The sequence below is a fragment of the Mesoplodon mirus genome (assembly GCF_964341445.2).
Source record: "Mesoplodon mirus genome assembly, chromosome: 14".
Lineage (NCBI taxonomy): Eukaryota > Metazoa > Chordata > Mammalia > Artiodactyla > Ziphiidae > Mesoplodon > Mesoplodon mirus.
This window is the reverse complement of record NC_138990.1, coordinates 64,935,056-64,954,512: the sequence shown is the minus strand read 5'-3', so window position 1 is coordinate 64,954,512 and position 19,457 is coordinate 64,935,056. Positions and strand designations below refer to the sequence as shown.

The 19,457-nt window shown below is 43.7% G+C and overlaps 1 protein-coding gene across 2 annotated transcripts in view; it reads left to right on the top strand.

Annotated features, from left to right (window-relative positions):
• The window catches only part of FSHR (follicle stimulating hormone receptor), a gene marked incomplete at both ends in the record, with an annotated part of 171,315 nt that overhangs the window by 108,647 nt on the left and 43,211 nt on the right, over window positions 1-19,457 (top strand). For both annotated transcript variants that reach the window (XM_082643243.1, XM_082643242.1), the window contains 2 exons: window positions 7,351-7,425; window positions 9,855-9,929. In XM_082643243.1, coding sequence (XP_082499369.1) covers window positions 7,351-7,425; window positions 9,855-9,929 — 150 coding nt within the window. The remainder of the gene's footprint in view (window positions 1-7,350; window positions 7,426-9,854; window positions 9,930-19,457) is intronic.

Sequence of the window (19,457 nt, the reverse complement as noted above, 5' to 3'; positions counted from 1 at the left end):
CAACGCAAAGCCTAGTACCTGAAATACAAAAGCTGCTTAATCAAAACTTGTTGAACATTTGTTGGATTAGCTCTTCACTCTTTTAAAAATTCACTCCTAGGCTCTGCGAAACCAGAAGCTTCCTTCTTGTGTCAGTACACATTTTGATTTGCAAATACTCTGTTTACTGCGAATTTTCAAGAACACAGCTTTATTGTGCAAGAACAAAGGTGGAAAATCTTTTATAATCTTTCAAAGATAATTCACTCATTCAGCAAACACTTGGCTGGGAGCAGAAATACTAAGATGAAAGGCAATGTCACTGTCCTCCAGGAGTTCTTTACCTGGTGAAGGAGACAAACCAGAACGCAAACCCAGCGCGGTCTGTGAGGGCTATGACGGAGTGTGTGAGGGCATCCCACAGGGGACTCAGGGAAGAGAAACAGTCAACTACATTTAGCCAGAGGTTATTAAAGACAAAAGAAAGAAATCTGATTCAGTGAGTAGTAAAAATATTTTAATGCAGTTGAATGCCCAGTTAGGGAGGGATATGTCAGATTTACTGAAGGAAAATGCTCTAAGGAAGGTCAGGGGAGGAGGGAAAAGGGGGGAAAACCTGGTTGGAGAATATCTCCTATATCAGAAAAAAAGCAAAGACGATGTTCCTGTGAGTGTTTGATTTCTTATTACATCCTGCTCTCCAATTCATACATGTCGTTGAAATTCTAGGGAGGTCCTGAATTGCTGGTAACAGTTCTTCAGTTTTTCCTAATCCTACAAACCTGTAGCATCTCTTCTCTGAATGAAACAGTCCCAGCATTTGGCAAATGCGTGTCAGGTGAAATGGTGGACAAATGAATATCACTCTAGGATACGTTGACATTTCAGGCTGGACCCAGCTGAATGCTACATGCTCATTCTCTCCCTAAAGTCCCTCCTACTGACCCGACCCCCACCCACAAGTGTACTTGTATATGAATACCACTTCATTGGCCAGAACAATGCAAATCTGGAGTAGAATTTGACTGTGGCTCTGAAACTCACTCCAGAGGGAACGTCCTGATAACCTCCAGCACCTCATGCAAGCACATCTCCCCTGCCTTCAAAGAAACGTGGAATTCCATGCACAGAAGAGATCTAACACCCAATCAAATGCTTTAAGAACTCCTACAGGCACACCAGTCATCTCTCTCATTTTCTCCTCTATGGGTGTTTTGTCAATTCAAGGACCTCACCTGTGAGCCAGAGAGGAGCTGGAAATGCTATGACCCGTAGGGGTAGAGCTAAAAGCAACCAGACTCTATTATCCATACATATCCATCCATCCATACATAGACCAAATCCACGTATGTGTCCCTTGCATGCTGTGTATTAAATGTAGAAAAATCCCTGGGACAAAAATCTAACTCACAGACAAGCTAGGCTTGGCCGTCACATACCATACTTAGGCAGGTTGGCCACAGAAAGGGGGGTGAAAGACTACAGAAGACAAACTTCATCTCCTTTGCAGCTTTTCAGATGCTGTTTCTGGACCTGAAGACTACTTTTTCTTCATCTACACATCCACCCACTAAGCATTTATTGAGTACCTATCACACGCCAACATACCACTAGATGCTAGAGATAGAAAGATAGATGGATAAGATACCACCCAGGAACTCAAAGTCAGGTTAAGGAATTAGACAATGAGCACCCCTGCCAAAAAACAGCAATGACAAAACAACATGGTAATTGCTTTAACTGACAAATGAAAGAAGCCTTGTGAGAATCTAGAGGACAGAAAAACTTCAATAAGAGAGTAAGGGAAGGGTTTCCAGAGGGGATAAAGGGTTTTTAAAATCAAGTACTTCATTCCACTCCTCCTCTATCATACTTTTCATGCCTACCACTGGGTGTGTGTTGGGGAGAAAGGCCTGTTGGGGTGTTACTACCATTCTTCTAAAGAACCTTGCAATCCAAAGTGTGGTCTCAAGAGTAGCACCATCCCTATCACCCTGAGGCATTAAAAAGGCAGAACCTCAGACCCCACTCAAGATCTTCCCATTGAGAATCAGCATTTCAACACGATCCCCAGGTGATTCATATATGCATGAACAACTGAGAAGCATCGTCTGAGATGAGAGCCTCATCTCTGGAAATAAGCTTTCCACAGAATCAGGATCCCTCACCCAAAAATGACAGCATTCAATGCCTACATTGGACAGTTCCCAAACTTTCTGGGCTCGGGATCTCTTTACATCTTAAAAGTTATTAAAGACACCAAACAGATTTTGCTTATGTAGCTTATAGCTACTGACACTTACCATTCTAGAAATTCAAACTGGGAAATATTTTGCTAGTCCATTTTAGAGCAATAATAAATCTCTACATAATAACATAAATAACAGTTGTTATGCAAAATAACCATGTTCAAAAAAATATTAGGGAGAAGAGTACCATAGTTTTTTACATATTTTCAAAACATTTTAACATCTTGTTTAATAGAAGACAGATGGATTCTCATATCTACTTCTGCATCCACACATCAACTAGTCCCTGGGTTCCACTGTATGCTCATAGAATGAGTGAAAAAAATATATTTTAGCATGATTATGAAAATAGTTTTGACCACAGAGACCACCAGACCACACTCTGAGAACCACTGATCTATCACATCCCTAGAGCTCTCCTTTTTCATAAACACTTTACCTGTTGACTCTGAAGAAGCACTGTCATACCCCGAATTATGCCAATTGCTGTGATTTGTCACAATTATAAAGAAAAGTCTTAACTGAATCTTTTGAGAAAGGTTTCTTAACTGTGCAAATTCTTCGGATGTAAAGATTCCACGTGCTCCCTTCCAAGACCAGTTGGGTGACCCTCACAGTTGTGTATTATCTTAGCCAAGCCAGGTTACCTCTGTTGACCTCACTGTAGTTAGTATTGGCTGTACTAACTCTAATTTGCATAAGTACACTGAAAATGAAGAGAAGCTATGCATAGAAAAAAATAAAACTTCGTCAATTATCAATACTAACCAAATGTAAGGTGTTTTTTCATATTTTCCACAATACCTCTTGTTACACAGTTACCATTTAAAATGTTGACTTTCTAATTAAATTTTCATACTTATGAAAAACCAGACCTAACTAGTACCTCCTCTATTTTACACCTGCTTCCATGTTCTATCTCCAGGTTTCTCTTGCTACTATTTTGTCTCATTTTTATTTCCTCATGTGCTCCAAGAACCTTATTGCTCCAGTTATTGTCTTAGCAGCCCAGGGAAATTTGGCCTTGCTCCTGAAGGAAACTTTATTTAAGACAGAAAGCATAGATCTAAGAGGGACCTTAACATCATCTAGACCAGTAGTTCTCAATCCTTCACGCACATTAGAATCACCATTGCTTGGAGAATTAAAGGGGAAAAAAATAAAATAAAATAACACCAGAGGGCTTCCCTGGTGGCGCAGTGGTTGAGAGTCCACCTGGCGATGCAGGGGACACGGGTTCGTGCCCCGGTCCGGGAAGATCCCACATGCTGCGGAGAGGCTGGGCCCGTGAGCCATGGCCGCTGAGCCTGCGTGTCCGGAGCCTGTGCTCCGCCACGGGAGAGGCCACAACGGTGAGAGGCCCGCGTACCGCAAAAAAAAAAGAAAAAAAAAAAATAACACCAGAGTTTCACCTCAGGCTAAATAAATCCAACTCCCCGACGTGAACTCAGGCTTTGGAAGTTTTTTAAAGGTCCACCAGAAGATTCTAATGTGCATCCAGAGTTGAGAAACTCTGATCCTCTGACCTAGTTCCGCTATGCACTTTATAGATTGTGGAGAGGGAATGGGAGGTTGCTGGGAGAACAGCCAGGAGGGAAGGAACCTTATCTAGAATCTCCAGGATAGAGCTAGGATTTGAACACCACCTTCTGGCCAGACAATATAACCAACATTCTTCCATTAGTTCTCTTAATTCAGAGTTCTCAAAACACAAACAAAATGGAATTTATTCTCCTTCCTTTGAATGAAAGACACTGTTTAAATAACTGTATTAAGGTATGTTTCATATACAATAAAATATATGCATTCATTTTAAACTTAAAGTTCAATCAGTTAGGGCTATCCCTGGTGACACAGTGGTTAAGAATCCGCCTGCCAATGCAGGGGACACGGGTTCGAGCCCTGCTCCGGGAAAATCCCACATGCCGTGGAGCACCTAAGCCCGTGCGTCACAACTACTGAGCCCACGCACCTTGAGCCTGTGCTCCGCGACGAGAAGCCCACGCACCGCAATGAAGAGTAGCCAAGCTGGCCGCAACTAGAGAAAGCCTGTACACAGCAACAAAGACCCAACGCAGCCAAAACTAAGTTTTAAAAAAACAAAAAGTTCAATAAGTTAGACAAAGTCATGTTCCGACCTCCCCAATCTTGATATAGAACATTTCCATCATCGCAGAAAGCTCTCTGCCTCTTCCCTGCCAGCAACCTCCATCCCAGGCTCCAGGTGACAATTACTCTGATTTCTATCATTGCATATTAGTTTTTCTTCTTCTAGACCCTCAGATAAATGGAATCAGACAGTATTTCTTTCCTGTCTGCATTCTTTCACTCGGCATAATTTTTTAAAGATTCAACTATGCTGGATCAGCAGTTTGTTCCACTTTATGGATGAGTAATATCCCACTGTATGGATATTCCACAGTTCATCCATTTGGTTGTTCCCAGTTTGGGGCTATTACAAATAAAGTTGCTATGAACATCTCTGTACAACTCTTTGGGAGGGCATGAGTTTTTATTTCTTTTGAGTAAATATATAGGAGTGGAAATATTAGGCCCAGCGTGGTCCTGGTAGGCAGGGCATGTAGAAGAAACTGTTCCAGCCTGGCAGTCAGCCACAGCTGGTTCTGCATACAGATGGGGCTGTTTATTAACATGGAGATTAAAATACTGACTTCACAGGCATGCTAAAGGGATCAGAGACAATGTATGTAGAGTGGCTGGTAAATAGTAGATACCTAGTCAACGATAGTAGAAATAACTAGAAGCAGAACTGGGTTGAACTGGAGCAAGATCCCTGAATTTTCCAGTGAGGTGTTTTTCCACTGCTGCATGCTGTTCACCTCCCCCCAAGCCTCCTCCAGCCAAAGGTTCCCTCAGCCTCCACCCAAGCCCAATACCCTCTCCTGTCCTTGAAGTTGAGGCCATAAAATATGAACTGTCTTCTGAAATAATTAATTTAGAAGTGTTTCTTGGCTAGTTTGTTTTGAGAATTTTTAGTTCTCTTTGGGGAAAAAAAAATCCATATAAGGGAACGCTTGCTACATGAATTCAGTTAAGGCAAAATGTTCACCTTTTAGGCAGTATTAGGCTGAGATATTACCACAAGGGGGTGACCAAACCTACCAGGACCTGTAAGTGAACCTGGAAATAGTTTTTGGACAATATGGGACTATTTGCGTTTAAACCCTCTCTGTCATCTAGTGCTTTCCTCCATGCTTATTTTCTACCTGTTCAACTCTCACTTGACTCCTTTAAGTGTTCAAATAAATGTCTCATTTTTCAAGGTCTACCACTCCTTTCCTACTCCTTCTCATGTCTGCACCTCCCAGTACCCCTTCCACTTGAAGGACAGAGAAGCAAAGTAAGTGCCCAATGGCCAACGTGTCCTATTAAATACACACGTGTACACACCACCCTCATCTATGTTCAACTATGAAAATTGTGAAGACCAATTCACTTTACCAAATGAATCACGAAGGAAGCTACCATAGAATAAGAGGTGCTTTTCTCTCACAAAATGTCTCCGCACTCATGGAGGAGTCTGAGAAACGACCCTGCCAACCTCTGAGTTGACAAGCCCCGGATGTTGCCAGTTACCCTCCCTGAACTGACTGCAGCTCACAATCATACTTCCCCTCCCTCAACAGGCCCTCTCCCTGCCCTGCCCTGCCCTCCAGGCCTTTCCCTTGATCAAGAGCCTTCCTAGAGCTTCTCAGCTAAATCCCAGGCCAGCAGACATCGCTTCACCTCAGCCAACTTGAGTGCATGCTGCCTATGAGATTTTCTGAGACTCTCTCAGCTGCCACATATGCTAACACATATATATGGAATTTAAGGGGAAAAAATGTCATGAAGAACCTAGGGGTAAAACAGGAATAAAGACACAGACCTACTTGAGAATGGACTTGAGGATATGGGGAGGGGGAAGGATAAGTTGTGACAAAGCGAAAGAGTGGCATGGACATATATACACTACCAAACGTAAAATAGATACCTAGTGGGAAGCAGCCGCATAGCACAGGGAGATCAGCTCGGTGCTTTGTGACCACCTAGAGGGGTGGGATAGGGAGGGTGGGAGGGAGACGCAAGAGGGAAGGGATATGGGAACATATGTATATGTATAACTGATTCACTTTGTTATAAAGCAGAAACTAATACACCATTGTTAAGCAATTATACTCCAATAAAGTTGTAAAAAAAACAAAACAAAACTGCATGAGAGTCTTCCTCAGGGGCCTAATAATATCGTGTTTCACCTTTGAGCCACTTTATAAACATTAACTGATTGAGCCACCCTTCTCTCCTCATAAGCTCTGGGCTTCTGCAGAGGGGACTTCATCCTCTACTCCCCTCAAATTACTCCAGGAGGAAATAAGCTGGGATCTGAAGGATCTTTTCTGGGGATTTTAGGCCAAGACAACATTAATGCCAAAGGTCCTGGAATAACAAACGCCGCTTGGGTAATGGCATGGATGTTTCTTTAAAAGAGACTGAACTGAGGTTCTCATCTCCCAAAGCCAGATTAGCAGAATGAAGAACTTGCCTCCATGGTCTAGGGCAGGGTCACTGAACTACTACGGCCCATGACACAAAATCCAGCCTGCCGCCTGTTTTTATGAATAAAGTTTTACTGGAACAGAGGCATGCTCATTGATGTACATGATATCTATGACCACTTTTACATGACAGTATCAACCGAGTGGTTGCAACAGAGACCAAATGATCCACAAAGCCAAAAAAGAAAAAAAAATTACTGCCTGGTCCTGTAGAAGACGGTTGCTGACCCCTGGTCTATAGGGAATTTAAAGTTTGTTCTCATCCCACATATTCCCTAAATATCTTTAATCAAGTCTCTTTCCCTCTCTGGGCCTCAGTTGCTACATTTGTAGACTGAATAACCTCTGACCTGAATCATTGCCTTGGGTTTATTCTCTCATTGTTCTGCAAGTGTTACCATCTTATTTGTTAGCTTTGCCTCATCATTACAGCTGACTTTTTTGTGAGCAGGAACAGAGTTTTGTGTGTCTTCTGCATCATTGTAGGCACAAGGTTCTATGCTGAGCTCTAAATCCACTTCTGGAGTGTAACTGAACTGACTTGAATTATATTTCTTTCTTTGCAGAGAGATCTCGCAGAATGATGTCTTGGAAGCTATAGAGGCAAATGTGTTCTCCAACCTGCCCAAACTACACGAAATGTAAGCAAGAACCTGTGGGGTTTGCTCATGGCTGTTCTCGGCCATAGCTTTAAAGTTCACTTATATTCCTGGGAGGCCCTGGCTCTGCTCTGCCCTCAGACCCCTAGAATTTCATTTTAAGATGTCAAAGTCAGTCCAAAAGGCACTGTCATGTGTCTCTGCCTGGTGATCCAGGTCCCATTCCAGAGCTTGGTCTTATCCTGCTTCTTCCCTCCCAGAATTTCTTGTGTAGTAGACTCAAGAATCTAGCTCTGTGACTGCAAGTACGTCTACCTCATCCTCTCATTCAAATTTATTCCACAGTCAAAGCCCAGAATAAATCCCCCATGATGTAGCTGAAGATGGGCAGTCTTAGTTTGACTCCATATACCCACCATGAAACCTTGGCCAAGATACAAAATCATGCTAAGACTTAGTTTTCTTATCTGTAAGTGAGAATAATAAAATTGCATGCCTCACAGGATCACTGTGATGAATAAATGAGATGATAAATGTTAAATAGATCTAACACATCAACCGGCATACAGTAAGATCATAACAATCCTTGGCCTCTTTACTACTCCAACCAAATTTACTTCCTCTTGTTGACATTCTAGTTTTACATACATGCCAATACTCACACAAATCCACCTCTGTTTCATACCAGTCTCTAATTACCATAGGTTATCAAAGCCCAAAGAGACTTCACAGACAATCTGGTGCAAAATTTTCCAAAGTATATTCTGTGTATCATTAAACACTTGGAAAATTATTAAATACCCCCAAAAAGGAAAAAAGTCTATGGTCAAATAAGGTTAAGTTGGACAGATTCACTTACTATAGGAAAACTCAGAGCCTGTAATATGTGAATATACACTTGGAATCTCCAAGAAGGATATCATATTAAGAGTTTCTCAGCTAATGTCTTTGGAAAGGTTTCTCTGTGAAGCATTGATTAATATCTCACAAAATTCTCATGGAACACAGTTAGGAAAGCCAGTGACCCACTTTCCTAATTTTACAGGCGAGGAAAGAAAGACAGCGAGAAGTTGTGAGGCTTGTCTGGTCACCCAGACAAATCCACAGCAGGATAAGGACTTGAACATAAATCTCCTGACTCTTTCGTATCTTTTTGAAAACTTTTTAGCATATATACATACCCCCACACACATGCATAATTCATATATGCATCCATCCATCCATATGAATTTGTTTAGGAATGACAGTCTGTCCATTTTGGCAGACCTCCTTCCCTTTTCTTCTACTCCGCATCCCACTCTCACTCTTCCTTGTTGTCATTAAGCCTCTGCAACTGACGCCTTCCCTCCCTCCCCCCATTGCCCTCGTGCTCCTTCCTTCTTCTCACTCTGCTTGGCCTTTCCTTACCCTAGTTGGGAAAAGAGATCTGACCAGGGTCTCAGAACCCACAGAGAATATCAGAGAAATGAACCAAAGGGCAGCTGGCCTTCTGGGCAAGGTCAAGCAGGCGTCCCTCTATGCTCTTCAACGGGCAGTGGAGTTAATGGGATGGCTCTTTCATCTCTTCCCTGCATGGAGAGGTGCTCACCCCCATGTAGCACTGACTGTACTTAAAATGATTAATTACCTGGTACTTGGATTTGGGTAGCTACAGGTTACCGCAACATTAAAGCTAATGAAACAGGGAGGAAGTAATTAACACAGAGCATCTCTGCAAATATACATTGATCTAGCAAGATGGGGAAAGGGCAGCCTCTCTCCGTCAGAATCCAAATGTGAACATGCCCACCTCCAGAACTGCACTGTGTCCAGATCAGGACACAGTGCAGGTCAACCTGGGGCAGAAGCCATCACTTCCCATGAGCTGTGAGAGAGCAGCCTCAGTGTGCAGCGTGAGGGGACTCACTGGCACATTCCCAGCTGCTGTCTGCTGGGACTGCACAGTGAAAGCCAGAGACGCCCACTGGTTTTCCCCCAGTCTTTGTTTTCCTTTGCCCCTTCACTCTCCTTTTCTCTAACCTCCTTTGGCTCTTCGGCCTTTTTCCTTCCCACCCTCTTTTGTTGTTTTTCATGCCCTTCTCTCTTGTCTCCCAACCAGACAAAAGTTTCCCCGCATTAGTCTCGTCCCTACCCTCTTAGCCTCCTCAGATCCTGGGAGATCCTTAATGGTTAAAGACTCAACTGTGCTCAGTGAAAACGACTCACCCAGTCAGCGCTTTGTTTGTCTCTGATGAATAGGTTCCAGGAAGACTTCAGTGATGAGAGTTATATGGGGCAGGGTTAATATTTTGTTTGCACAGTTTACTATAGTAAAAGACACCGCATGTATGCTCAATTTTTGTTGAAACGATGGATGGATGAATAGATGGATGGATGGGTGAATGACATTAACATACTCTTTGCATAATGTGAAAAACACCATAGCATTCCTTACTGTTGAGGTCACGTTCATGTTCTTTCCTCTTTTACAGTAGAATTGAAAAGGCCAACAACCTGCTATACATCGACCCTGATGCCTTCCAGAACCTTCCCAACCTCCGATATCTGTAAGAACTCCTGTGCCCGCTCTATGATCAAATTGTGCACTCATATTTTAGCAAAATATCCTTTTGCAACTCTGGGGAACAACTGCTTTTAATCAAAGATGTGGGGTGGAAGTGGGGAGACACTTGCTGGTGGATTTTAGTTTAGTTTAATGAGTGAATTCCACTGACATAATTGCATTTTTGTTTTCATTTACAAAAACAGACATCATAAGGAATGCCATTTGCATTAATGGGATTGTCACAAGGACCTCTTGCAGAACTCAGTCATAATTTAGTGTTAATGAGATACAGCCAAAATTTCTGCTAGCATTTAGCTTGTGACCTTAACCTCAAAGACATCGTCTCTCTTGTTCTGCATTTAAGCATTTTTTTCTTTGATAGATTACAGTGTTCTATATTAAAAGTTTTGGTTAATAATAGACATGGTATTTTTATCAGCAGAGAGATTCCTGGTGTTTGAGCTTTATCCCTTGGGCTTGCCTCCATTTGCAAAAACACTGCTTCTTCCACTCAAACAGCTTTCAGATTAGCTGAGGGCTTATCAGAGCCCAGAGTGCTGTGATGGGGCCCCACAAAATAACAGATAAGAATTTGACCTATGGAGTCAAACTTTCTGGACCCATTTATTAGCTACTGATCACAGGCAAGAATTTAACCTCTTAAAGCCTGTTTCCTTGTCAAGAGAATGGAAATCATGATGAATGTGTATCTGTTATCTATTAACATAATAATAATGCATAACCACCTACCCCCAAAAGACAGTTTTTAAGCAACAACGATGTATCATTTTTACCTGTCTGTGAGTTGATCGGTGGAATGGTTCTGCTGAGCTGGACTCTGTTGGCCTGGCCTCAGCTAAGCTCACTCACCTATTTGAAGTTAGTTGGCAGGTGAAGTAGGTGCTGGCTGCTCTGGGTGGTCTCAGTTTGGGATGACAGCTCTCCACCAAGTGGTGTTCATTTCTAGCCAACTCACATAGGCCTGTTCACATGGCTGTCCTGGGGTTCCAAGAGAGAGAGTAAGCTTGCAAGCCTCTTGAGACCTAAAACCCTGAATTCGCACACCATTTCTTCTGTTGAATTTTATTAGCCAAAGCAATTCATGGGACCAGCCGAGGTTCAAGAGGTGGAGAAGCAGACTCCACTACTTGGTGGAAAAAGCTGCAAAGTCACAAGACAAGGTGTGTGGATACAGGGAAGGATAGGGAATTGAGGCCATCTTTGCAATCAATTTAAAGCATGTAAAAAGTTTTGCACAGTTCCTGTGACATCACAGTAAATGCTCAATAAAGATTAGCTACTAGTAATATTATGACTCTGTCCCTAACTTTTGATCCAGGAGACCTGGAGTTAGCAAGTAAAATAAGGAACACTGGGCTACTGTGGTTTAGCTCACTGAATGGAGGCTGACTGAGGGAATAAAAGATTTAACAGAACAAATTCCCTACGACCTGGAACTTCTGCTCTCTGACAGGAGCCCCAGAAAGGATCTGAGAGAGAAACAAGGTCTTCCACTCCTGAGTTCATGTCAGAGGCAGGACCAGCTTCACTGGCAGGCAACCAGGGCCGTCTCACGGGGCTCCATGCTCTAAAGGCACCCACGCTCAGAGGGCCTCACCCCAGGTATAATACTCTGCTGTCGCCATCTTGAAACACTTAAACAGCTTTGAATGAGGAGCCCTGCATTTTCATTTTGCACTGCACCTCACAAATTATGTAGCCACTCATGCTCAGAGGTCAGGGTTATGACTGACTCAGGAGCCGTGGCTCTCTAAATGGACTTTGCTATACTCTCTGCAGAATCTACCCTGGGTTAGGTACATAACAGTGGAGGAAATCTGAGGTAACAGAAAAGTCATGGGCCTTAGGATTAAAAAAAAATCTAGGGCCTCATCGTGACTCCACCATTTACTCTTGGGCCAGTCACTGGATTTCTGAGAGATGCATAGCTTATAGGACTCTCAAGTGAGGTTTACATATGAAAATATACTGTAAACTACAAACTGCTCAAAAACATTAATAAATGTACTAAGTATTTGTAGGATACTCTCTCTGGCCAACCAGTCAAAGTCTATAAGCCCACCCTCAGAAAAAGTCCAATAAGGGTTTAATACAGAGTTATGGTGGCTCCTAAGACCTTCAGCTTTCACCCAGAGTGTTTGGCATGAGTTAAAAAAAAAAAAAAAAGAGGACTTTGGGATATGCCTTTACATTTAATGGAGCAGTATAGAAAAGAAAAAGAAAAAACTATATATGATGTCAGAAGGACTGGATTCCAGATGGGATGCTGTTATTCATTAGCTAGATAACCATTACCTTCTCTAAGCCTCCTTATCTGTAAATTGGGTGGTTGTAAAAACTAAATAAGATTATGCCTGTAGAAACATTTTGCAAGTTGTTTTTAGTGTATAAACCATAAAGAACTATATAAATATAAATTTATTAAAACTACCTATTACCCAGGTGGTTTCCTTCACCCCTTCCTCTTTTTTCTTTCCCTTCCAATTGCCATTCTTCCCTTCTTCCTCCTCTCCCCTTCCTCTTAGAAAAAGTCTGAGTGGAATAGGGGCGGCCACAGAGCCTTCCATAGCAGAACAAAAGCACGTTAGGATATGCAAAGGGACAGCCCTATTCACAGACTGTCACATGTGGCTCATGAGAAGCGCTACTGCAGAGGAGAGATTCAAGAAGAAAGGGACCCCCTCACTCACACATTCCACAGCTATGATGATAACAGCAGGTCTGAGAATGGGGGACTGGGAGCACGTGACCAAGGGATGGGCAATCACTGCAAAGTTTGAAATCAAGAGCTCCAGCATTTGACCCTAATATTAGCCCACACCTTGTGGCCAGCACCATTTGTTCTTATTAATAAGGACCCTCAGCCCTCCCTCTAGGGGATGAGCACTGGGGAGGAACTTGGGAGGATGTGGGCGTGGAAGGCACAGCCCTAGACTGAAGGGGGAACTCTGGCAGAACAGAGGGGACAAATCGCCGACTTTGACTCTGGAAATATGTGCCATCTGTCATCAAGCCCAGCCTCCCCTTTGTGTCCTTTTCTCATTTTGAGGTGTTCAGTAATCCTCAGGCACACCTGGCTCCCCCATCAAGTCCAGACAAAGCTGGAGGTGACCACTTCGAGCCACATCTGTTCCTAAGAGGAGGTTATCGTTCTCAGAGTATCTGAAACATGCTTTCTAACTGGAGAAAGAAAAGAACTTGTAAGCAGTTTAGAGGAATTGTGTCACTGTTAAATGATCCTCCTCGATGGCTCTGAAATATATATATACTTACATAATCCTACAGAGTATGAAGTCCTTTCACATCCACTGCCATGCTGATCCCCATCAGGAAGTTGGGACGAAGAGCCGTCCATCTTAAGCCTTTGGACTTATTGCCCAGGGTGGACTTTTCCCAGCTGCACACTCCTCCCGGGATGCAGCACAGGGTGACCCTGGGAACTAGAGCAACTTTTCACTCCAAAAACACTCTACCAGCAAGACATCTATTCAGGTTTCTCAGACCGTGGTCCTTTGAAGTGTTTTCCAAACTGCTAAGAGGAAGCACCTAAATTCAGAGTTGGTCCTCTAATTTAAAAGATGATTTCATGGAAAAAAAGCCCAGTTAAGCTTCCTTATTTTTCCATTCTTATTTGTGTCTAAGCAGCAGTCATGAACATCTTCACAATCCAGCAGCCAGGTAGAGGTGGGTGGCAACGATTTCATATATTCTTGGGAATGATGAACTACTTGCTTCAAGGCAAAGAAGAAACACAAAATGGATGAAGGAATCCAGAGGGGACCGGTAGGATGGAATAGTTGTTTATTTCCTTAAGCCAGGTTAAATGTTTATCATCACAGCCAGCAGAGCAGGAAATTACAAGGGGTAGGGGTGAGTTGTCATTTGACTTGAGAACCCTAAGCGCTGCATACACACACACACACTTAGAAATGTTATTCTGAAATTCTCAGCGTTGATTCCATTTCATGCTGATCATTTGATGGTACAGAATTCAAGACAACTAGAAATCAGCGTTCTCAATTATTCCCTTCATCCTTCACTGAGGAACCTGAAATGGTTAGGGGGGGAAGAAAGACTCATGAATAAAGAAATGTACTTTGACTAGAAGAATATACATCAGAGGATTCATCTGGGTGGATTTTTTAAAGTCAATATTGTATTTGCAAGCAGTATTTCTTTCTTTACCACTCTGCCTTCCTGGAGCTGACCTTTTGCATATGAAAGATTATCTATTGATCTATAAATAAGGTTTACACAATATTCTCTTGCCTTTGCATCCTGTCAGTGTAATTCTTAGGCAGCTGGATGTTGCTCTTTGCTACTCAATAAACCATAATCCCATCTTGGCAAACCCTTCACACAGCTGGGTGGGCCCGCACCCTCAGCTGACAACTAGCTTCCTCTCACGTGGGGGACTCTTAGAGCTTCTTAGGGGGCTGTTCATGGCAGCCACGCCATCTGCTTTCTCCAGCCAGGGATGATTCCAGGAGAGTCTTCACTGGGACTCACCTCAGCAGTTCTGGCTGTTTATTCCCCCACCCCTCCCCCTAAGTCCCTCTCTCTCTTTTCTGCGTTCCTCTCTTTCATTTGTTTTGGTAGCAGTGCTGAAAGTAGCTTCTTTGGTTATAAAAGTTAAGCCATTTGTTGGACATCGCATGGCAAAAGGGACAGAGGGCAGGGATTCAGGAGGCGGCACAGAATAACAAGGAAGCACAGAGGCTCCAGGGCCATCGGGCTGGGCTCAGGTCTCGGTTCCTGCCCTTCTTAGTTGTGTGACCTTGGGTAACTGGCTTAACTTCTCTAGGTCTCAGTTTTCCTTTCTATAAATGAGGAATCACATTGCCTGCATCTTTGCATTGTATTAAATGAAGTACTGAAAAGAATGACTGACATTTTAAAAATTCTCAATACATGTTAGCAATTCTTATTAAATTCCTGACTCTATCATTTACTAGCTAAGGGAGCCTGTGTAAGGGACTCCATCTCTATGTATCTCAGTTCTCTCCTCTGCAAAAAAAAAAAAAGAAAAAGAAAAAAAAAAAAGAATACCTATCTCTGAGAGTCTTGTAAGGATTAATCTGATGATGATGATGATGATGTGTTGGTGGTGGTGATATATCTTTCCCCTTCCAATATTTCTAAGGTTTTGAAGGCCTTGTTTCTTTTGGACAGAACCCACTGATCAGCATTCACACATGAAAATATATCATTTGTGTTTCTCAAAAGTAAAAGGCATCCTTCTTACCAAACTCCTGACAAATCCAGAAAGGTCCCTCCAAACGAGTGAAATTACATAATCCTGCATAATCCTAACCCCTCCTTTCGCTCATTTTCAATACTAGTGGTCCACAATACCTCATGCCATCCCCACCAACCAACTGGTTGGATAATGCTTCCTATTTTTCTGTTGATTTACAATTTAACTCTTTTTATCATACTTCATTGCCTTTGAACCTCACAACGATCCAAGGAGTAAGCAGGGCAGTAAAAGTACGAGCAATTACAGAAGCCAGCTGGCCATGCCTAGACTCCCTGGTCACAGAGCTCTTCGGACAGGAATGTGCAATGTCCCTGTGGACTGTTCCGATACTTTTGGTGTTCAGTAACATTTGGTTCTCTGTGGTGGGAGGGAAAGAGCCATACTTGGGTTCATTTTTCAAAGTTACTGCAGCCACGTGCACAGTAGAAAGGATCAGTGCCTTCCCATTTCTCCTCCGTCATCGTGGATGTGAAGTAGCCAGTCAGCAAGGACTCATTCATTCAGCCAATCATTCAACAATCATGTATTGAGGCCATACTATATCCCAGGCTTTACTGTGATGTTTCTTGGGTGTACAAAAGATGACAAGACAGACGAAGCCTCTGCCCTTATGGAACTTACATTCTAATTGAAGAGACAAATGATGTTGTACAATGTCAGTGGGGATAGTGATATGAAGAAAAATAAAGCAGGGAAAGTAGAGTGATGGTTTAAAAAGGGTGGTCGAGAAAGGATAGAGGGGATGGCCTTGTGAGAGATGAAGGAGTCACCTACGGACAGCTCCCAAAACACGGAGCTCAGTCTTCTGGGGAGAAAAGACTATCATTCATTAACCCCTGACTATAATACATCTTTCAAGCTGTGTGGCACTGGCCATAGATAAGAGGACTGATCCAATGCCTTGGGCTGGACTAGTCAAGGAAAGCTTCTTTCAAGGTAGGGAGAATTTAGCTGCAACTTGGGGGATGAATAAAATTTAGAAAGACAGAAAAGAAGGAATTTTCTGTGAAAGAAAGAGGTGAGTAAATGCATAGAACATAAAAGGGCCATGGAATAGGCAGAGGATGGCGAGGTACTGAGTCTCAATAAACAGAAGGTGTACACTGAGAAGGGGTTTGACTGTATCAGGATGGATTGGGCTTGGTGAGATTGGAAAACTAAATTTAAGCGAGGAGTTGAGTAGCAGAGAAGAAGCTATAAGAGAGTCTTACCAACAAGGACCTACTGTATAGCACAGGGAACTCTACTCAATATTTTGTAATGACCTATAAGGGAAAAGAATCTGAAAAAGGATAGATACATATGTATATAAGTGAATCACTTTGCTGTACACCTGAAACTAACACAGCATTGTAAGTCAACTATACTTCGATTGCTTTTAGAAAAAGAGTTTCTTAAGCAGCAGAGTGACAGGATGACAATGATTTGGACTGTAGATTGACAGGTAACAGGGTATAGACTATACTCAAGGGAGACCAGCTAAGGACCAGTTGCCATAATGCAGGAGTACAGTAATGGTGGCACCTGGAGGAATAGAAAGGCATGGTTCAATGGGGGAAACATTTCCAAAACTGAACCACTGGCATATGATTTCCCTCTAGGTCAGACGACCCAAGTGAATGCAGTGATTTTTGCCCACTCACCTCTAGTAACCCCCAAAGCCTCCCTTCCCCCTAGTGACTCCCACACAGAATCACCCTGCAGACAGCACTCATCAAGAATTCAGTCTGGGCCAAAAGTCATCTTACACAGTGGCTGTGAGTATTGGGAAGAAATTATTAGCCACCTCCCTGGCTGTCAGTGTTGTAAATGTCTGAGGATGTTGTCATGACTACAAGGATGTCTGGGCACAATGGAAATTATACAATTGCTTCTTTTATCAGTAATCTGTCTAGCAGAGCCAACTTTGCCTGCCATTGTCAACTCCAGGAGAAGATAGCCAGATTTTCCTTGTGAACACTGAAATTCAGCATGAGATTTCAGCCTGAGCATGTCAGCCCAGGGAGAGCAAGAACTTCCTCTTGTCTTGGGCCCTGCTTGTAACAATGGTGACATTTTCATGCTGCTAACCTCTGCTCTTCATTCCTCTGACCTGTTCAGTGCTTTCTCCACCAAGAAGTTCAGGCCTTCTCCATCAGCAAGGCAATTACTGCATGTATCAATTCACATCAGTATGTTCAGATCTTGATAGTCTTCTTCCCAAGGGAAGTGGCATATTTTTTAAAAAGGAGCCTGGAAAAGGCAATGTGAAACCCAAGAATTGATAATGATAGACTCCCAGGCGTGGGGCTTCTGAGAGGGAAAGAAAGTCCAACAGGATCCACTCAAATAGCATGTAGGTGACCACCTACTCCAGCCGCTTGCAGTCTCTGGATTATATTTTCACAGGAGATACCTCTTATGAGGTAGGTATATCCTCACCTCGTTAATTCTGAAATAAGACCTGTCTCTGTCATCACCAGAAATCAGATGTAAAGACCAGCCTAGAGAGGGTTCAGAGAGAAACACGTCTCCGATTAGCTGCATGAAGCTCAGCCCTGCCCTCTTCCTCCTTGCTAATATCACCTCCACATCCCCCCAGACAGTGATGGGCTGATCTCTTCAAGTCTCGGTTTCTTCACCTACAAAATGGAAATCATAAAATATGCTTCAAGAGGCTAATGAAAGAGGAAAAGGGACTCTACATTCCTCTTGGATCTCTCCTAGCCCTCAGGTGCTTGGTGTCTAAATTGTGTTCTTCACAAATCTGGGGATCCCAGAGTCACTGTCCTGTCCTGAGCTCAGCATGATCAGATCCAGCACAAAGGGCCCTGTAGGGAAGGAGAAAGTCCCTCTATAGGACAGGAAAATCCGGCCTCCTGCAGACCACTCAGCTTCCCAGATCAGGCTCCTCTTCCCCAGGATTCAAGGAGACGCTTTAAATGCTGAGATCCTTCAGAGGCATCAAACACTTAAACCAGCTGTAAATTACTCTTAAATTAAGCACAACAGAAGCTCTGCTTCTTAAGCTAAAGGGGACTCGTAGAATGAGCCCTGCCACTTCGGCCCCTTACAAAACGAGCACAGCCAGCCTTAGCGGAGCCTGAGAGGTACTGGACGTGGCATCAGGCTTAAGAGGCAGACAACACCCAGCAGCCATGGGAGCTGGCCTGGGAGGGCAAATCCCTGGCAGGGCTGGCCCCAGGCACAGGCAGAAGGAGAGACAGCTGAGCTGGCGAGAATCTGATGGGCATCAAGCGAAGCCCCGCCTCCGTGCAAAACAAACTGCCTCTTCTTCCACCACTGCAGCCTCAATTCAACAGAGGAAGGTGTCAAGGGTATTTTGGTCCTTTCTGACCCTTTTAGACGTGCAATTATCCCTGGGAGAGGCCACATATTAAGATATTGGAGCTAACACAAGAACTGTCAGCTACCGGCTCTGTAGGGATGGGGCAGCCCCTGGAAGCAGAGATGGGCCAGAGGAGGTTGGGCAGTGCCGTGGGCAACAGGGGGTGGGCAGGACAGTGAGAGAGGGAGAGTATCATGCAGTCAGCTCTGGTTACCAGACTGTGTGCTCCTCCAGGATGGGGACCAGGTTGTCTTCACGGCCACACCCCCAGTACGTGGCACACAAAAAAGGCGTTCAGCTATGTATTTCTCCTTTTAGAGAACACTGGCTGTGATCGCTCACGCCAGACCTCTTGCGCAGCTGGTTCTCGCCTCACTCTGGAATGCTTGTTGAGGGACCCATTTGTTCCTTGCTGCCCTCATTCATCTCATCTGCTTTGTCTTTCACAGTGTGTGCTCTTAGGTTGTCAGCTAAGAACACAGGCGTCTTCTAGCCACGTGGCCCCACTGCTCCCAAACCCCTGGCTTGTCCATCTGGGAAGATGTTGTCTTCCCGTGGGCATGGCTATAGGAGGAAGGCATTCCAGGGGGCTCCTCGGCCAGCCAGATCAGCTGGCTCAAGACTGGGGAGCAGTGAGGTGGCAGGAGAGGGCATCACCTGATTCAACTGACCTCTAATCCAGAGCAAAGGCCGCATCTAGCTCATCTCTGAGCTTCTACAGAAGGGTCTGCACACAGTAGGTCCTTAATGAAAACGTGGGCCTGGATTTGAATCTTTCTGTTTGGGTAGTGGAAGGGAAGCAGCTGCTGTTTTTAGAGAAATATCTTGGGGCATTACAGAGTGTGAACACTGCAGTGACAAACGGTCTAAGGAAGAATATTTTCATCCCCAGCAGACATTACAAAAATGTTCTGCTGCGG